The sequence below is a fragment of the Talpa europaea genome, assembly GCF_964194135.1.
Source record: "Talpa europaea genome assembly, chromosome: 1".
Classification (NCBI taxonomy): domain Eukaryota; kingdom Metazoa; phylum Chordata; class Mammalia; order Eulipotyphla; family Talpidae; genus Talpa; species Talpa europaea.
In genome coordinates this window covers 11,011,116-11,016,767 of record NC_140073.1, presented here as the reverse complement: position 1 = coordinate 11,016,767, position 5,652 = coordinate 11,011,116, and the positions used below count along the sequence as shown (strand labels likewise).

Sequence of the window (5,652 nt, the reverse complement as noted above, 5' to 3'; positions counted from 1 at the left end):
CTTCAAAACTCCAACCCAAAGCATGTGCAGTGTGTTTTCAGATTGAATATTCTCTACTACCCCTGAAAATGTAGCCTGGACCTAAGAGAATTCTGTAGCACATGTTGTACTACAGAAAAAATTCCTCCTCGATGTTAGAGGACCAGTCTCTTTTACTCCCATGTCAGTCAGTCTTTGTTTGCGGGTAGAGCTGGCATGGTAGCATCATACCCAAGATGAGACACCTTTCATTTTCTCAAGTAGAAATGTTGAGGAGGTTGAGAGTTTGAGCTGTTAACAGCTGAGATGCTTAGCATCTATAGCTGGGCCCTGCATACACTGGACCTTGAAGAGAGATTAAATTGGACAGGACTATGTCCACTACATTCTGTATTCTCCCTGACACCATTAGAGTTCAATCCTCCTCCATCCATCCACACCAACAAAAACCTATCAACTTTTTTTTACCAAGCAGACATGTATCAAAAATCAATGGAGTATTTCTTTTTAATAAATAGAAATTCATGTCTGATGATAAAATTTTCTTTAATTTGAGTCATCACTCTTCCTGATGTGTGAGCAGCCTAAAGTGATGATTTGAAAAATATTTTGGAAAGGTGGTATAATAATTGTTAGTTAAACCACAGTGGTACAATGACCCATTGTTGTGACACACTTAGATGTCATAATATTAGAGGCACCAGAATAAATTAATTATCATACAGAAAATTGAGCAGATTAAGAAAATTATAATTCAGAGGGTATGAAGTAAATGTTATAGTATGCTCAGCAGTCTGTACCTCAATAAATCATAACTATTTTAATTAACTTACTTTTCTATCATCATTGCTTCAAAGTGTCACATACAGTTAATTATATGGTCTGAGAATCGTTATTCTTCAATCTATTTACTCGATGCTCTCACCTGTCATCAGTTTCCTCTCTTAAAAGGGAAAATAGCAGTGCCCAAATCTTTAGATTACAATAAAGATTATTGCTTGAAATCAATACACTTTATTATTTATTATATTAGAAGGGAATACTATGCTTTCATATACATGGATGAGCTAGTATAATGAAATCCCAATTTTACAGAAATTTCCCAATATGCGGAGTGGCATGGGCTAGCTTTTCCCCATATCCATACACCTGTTCATGCTCCATTCAGTGCACAATCTATGACACATGGTAGTTAACTTTATTTTCTTTATTCCACAAGCATTCTTTGCTGAGATTAACCAAATGTACTTCTGACTCTTTCTTCAGTTGTGTCAATGTGGGTCTCAAGCCACACTTATTTGTCATCTGAAATAGCTTTCTTACTACACAGCTTCTTAATGGCATCTTTCATCTGTGCATTTCTCAAGGTATAGATTAAGGGATTTAACATGGGAGTTATTGCAATGTAGAATACAGAAACTGCCTTATCAATGGGTAAACTAACAGCAGGCCGCATATATATAAATATACAAGGCACATAGAATAAGACAACTACTGTGATGTGGGAGCCACAGGTAGAGAGGGCTTTCTGCCTTGCCTCTGCTCTATGGTTCTTTAGGGAGCACAAAATAATCACATAGGAGACCATCAACAAGAGGAAGTTCAACAAACAAAGGAACCCACTGTTAGCAGCAACGAAGAGTCCCAGCATGCTGGTATCCACACAGGCCAGATTGAGCAAAGGAATCAGATCACACATAAAGTGATCTATGACATTAGGACCACAAAAAGGTAGTTGGTAGGTGAAGAGGATCTGTATGGTTGAGTGGAGAAGGCCTCCCATCCATGCCACTGCTACTAGCAGGCCACACACTCGTGCATTCATGATAGTTGTATAGTGCAAGGGCTTGCAGATGGCCACATAGCAGTCAAAGGCCATTACAGTGAGCAGGATAATCTCACTACCACCGATGGAATGTTCCCAAAATATTTGGGTCATGCATCCTTTGAACGATATAGTCTTCTTTTCATAGAGTGAATCTGCGATAAGTTTAGGGGTATTGATAGAGCAATAGCAGGTATCAATGAAGGAGAGATGGGCCAGGAAAAAGTACATAGGGGACCCAAATAATGGGCTGCTAGCAATAGTAATCACAACAAGCAAATTTCCTACCACAGTGAAGATGTAGATGAGAAAAAATGCAACAAATACAATTCTCTGCATCTTTGGATTCCCTGTGAATCCCAGTAGAACAAACTCTGTGACGTTGTTTCTAATTGCCATGGGTTTCATGTGATGCTTAATTCAGACCTGAAAAGAAATTTCACATTTTCAATGATACAACATTGAATCTACCAAGTTTAGCCATTTTAATAAATATTAAGTGTCTGACTCTATTAACTGTGAATTAGTCTGAGAGTTTCCTTTTTTGGAGAGAAAACAGTTTCTGTTTTTTGAAGATTATTCAAGTGATTTCACTGATTATGAATGTTAATTCCTGAGACTTAGGGTACTTTGTAAACACATAGAAAGTCATGTATGTTCACCAAATCTGCTTAAATGACTGAAAGTCTTTCTTGAACTAGAATGTACACACATACTAGCAGCTACAATGGAGAGACATATAGGACAAGGATGTAGAGAATAAAAGCAAAACAGGGATTTCCCCTCCTCCTTAGGAAATGGGAAATAAAAGAAGGTAATTGAAAATATGAGGAAAGTATAAAGCAAAAATTGAAGAAGGGGGAGTCTTGGCTATAACTCTGTAAGATCTTTGCATGTCTTAGGTGAAGTAGGCTGAAGTTCAGTAAGGAGTAGAAGACAGACATAGGGAGCCTAGTAGGAGATTATTCAAGAGTTAGCATGCAATGAAGTAGGACACTGCGATGGGAATGTGCAGAAAGTACACAGGAGTTTCTATGAAAACATGCAAAGTTCTTCTTGTATAAATGCAAGAACTTTACAATAACTAGTAATTATTCTCTTAATGATTAATTGCTATGTTTAAAGTAGAAAGCTTTATACACATATTGATTCTTCCAATACTGATCCAACCTATGTTGTTGGTATTATTAAATCTCCTTTGTAGAAAAGAAATGAGTCTCAGAGTTTTAGGTGGATAATATTAACATCAATGATAACATTAAATCAATACATATATTTGATTTTTCTAAGTGGATTTTTAGACATTTCCTATTTTAGTACTCACTACAAATTTAGGATATAATTTCCATCATTTTTTTTTACTTATTTTACACATTATGAGATAAAAACATAGAAAAAAGAATCCTGTCCAAGATCAAGCTAGTTAAGGACAGATTCAAGGTTCAGTCAGATTTTACTTATATAGTTTACCTCCAAATGCATTCTCATACACTACTTTGTTATTATTGTCTAATGTTAAACTTGTAATCTCTTTTTAATATGATAAGAAATATTATAATCATTTTATTACAACTTCAGATGCAAGACGGTATGAAGAAATTTTATCAGCAAACACACGTACAATGGCATGTTCGAAACCCCATGTATCAAGTACAACAATGTATAATATTTAATGAAAAGTATTTATTTCTTTTCCAAACCCAGCTCTCCAAAGTGAATTCTCATCCAAACCATGAGTTGAAAATCTTCTGTAAAAAGTTAAGAATGAATACCATTGTGGTTAAGAGTATTATAAAAGCAAACATCTAGGATAGATTTCTGGCCCTTCCTCTTGCAACTTCTTTTATGGAGGTACATTGTTGACACCGACCTATTTATTTCCTTATCTAAAGTAAGAATTCTAATAAAGCTACATAAGTTTTATGGAATTTAGTTATGGGAATGTTTGTGAACATATCCACCACACTGCACTAGACACACACAAGACTGTCATCATTTTTGTGTATGCTCTTAGGAGATGGGAAGAATTGGCATTTTGATCAATAATACACAGAGAACTTTCACTCTAAGGAGCTTATGAGGCCTCACCTTCATTTTTTCTTAAAGATTCCATGGATATTCATATTATCCACAGCAACTGATCCAAGAAAGGAAACTCTTTTTTTGTTTTCTGTATACAGCTGACAGTTGATGTCAGTGTAGTATTCATACTTACAACTTCCTATGTATAATTGTATTTAATACATTTTTCATTCTCTTGTTGTACCTTGATTGTTAAAGGGGATGTCTCCTTGCAAAAGCATATTGTTTGATGTTACAGGGTGACAACCTATAATTAATCTCAAGAAGTCTTTGGTTTTTCGTGTCAGATGAGGTCGATGTTACCAATTTTTGGAAGAATGAGAGAGGTTGAAATGTATTATTACCATATTTGAGAAATCTGGAAACATGATACTGCTCACATATGAGAAAAAACAATCTTTAATAAGCATTAGCACTTTTGCATACTTACCTTACAGTCCTAGCTTCCCTCAATGATGATTGGGGATGTTCAGAATAATGCCATCTTCAAACTGACATCGTCTTGGAATAAATAACCTTCAATATGAAAGATGTGACACTAAAAAAGAGACTATTTAGTTGAGACATTATACAATAAACACTTGCTACACTTGTTTTTATAAGTCTCAGTCCTTTCCTCATTCATAGAATCTTAATGTTTCATAGAACACCTGGGATATGCATTTAGAAGGGATTCATTTGAAACACAATAGAAAGATGATCTTCTATGATGACTCTGTTCCCACAGTGAAAAGCAGAAAGTGTGGAGGAAATACTCACATGTGTCATATTGCCCATGATTAGTTCTTTCTGGAGGATGATCAGCAAAGCTTATTTATACTTTGGCTGTTTCCTCCAGCATATTTTAGAGTTTCTTGTGATTCTTGAAAGAGGGATTTTATTTTATTTTATTTTTTTTAAAGATTTATTTATTTATTTATACAAGCACTGGGTACAGTCAGAAGCGCGGGAGGGTGAGAGAATTCACCAGAGCCAGAGTGGGGAACAGAACAGGCAGACTGATGAAGTACACTGCTGAGGGGAGCAGCGGGCGGCAGGAGAGGTCTGCGAACCATGTGGGAACCTCCTCCGGTGGCCAGGGAGCAGCAGGGGATCGAACCGGTGCTGCAGAGGCTGCGGGCAGCTTCGCAACCCAGCGCTCAACCGCTGCGCCACCAGGGAGGCCCTTGAAAGAGGGATTTTAATGTATTTGTATTCTATTACACCAGACAATCTAGAGAATGGAGATTATGCTTCTCAAACAAGCATTTATTAAAGAATGGGTCTAGTCAGGGTATGTGTAATGTGCAATGGAAATGTATCTACTGAATATATTTACTGAAAATTGTTCATAGAATTAATCCAGTGACCAAGGACTTAAAAACAATTAGGTGTAGAATATCCAAACTGTTCTTTTCCTCTCTTTTTTTCCTTGGAATGCTGCTCAGCTACTTCAGCCTCTTGGGAACATTAGGGCAGCATTGCTCAGAAACATTCTCTTGGTGACCTTCAGTGATTACCTCATGATAATGGTATTTCTTTCTTCATCTTGGAAGATATCCTTATCACTTCTGTAATAATATTACATATTTTTGCTTATATACATCAAGCAGATGTGTCTATTTATTTATTTACCTGGAATGAGAACACTGTGTTTTCAGATTGAATATTCTCTACTACCCCTGAAAATGTAATAAAGTTATTTATCTCATTGCTCTACTAACTCTGATAATAAAACACATTCATAACTACACTTACTGGGATTGTCTGTCTATTGTATGCAATAA

General features: G+C 36.1%; 1 protein-coding gene across 1 annotated transcript; it reads right to left on the bottom strand.

The window, feature by feature from the left end:
- Positions 1–1,164: 1,164 nt before the first annotated feature.
- On the bottom strand, positions 1,165–2,223 carry LOC311170936 (olfactory receptor 4C46-like). Its single transcript, XM_084233449.1, has one exon. It carries the CDS (start codon positions 2,210–2,212, stop codon positions 1,274–1,276), a length of 939 nt encoding a protein of 312 aa, XP_084089575.1. The 5' UTR covers positions 2,213–2,223; the 3' UTR covers positions 1,165–1,273.
- Positions 2,224–5,652: the final 3,429 nt, after the last annotated feature.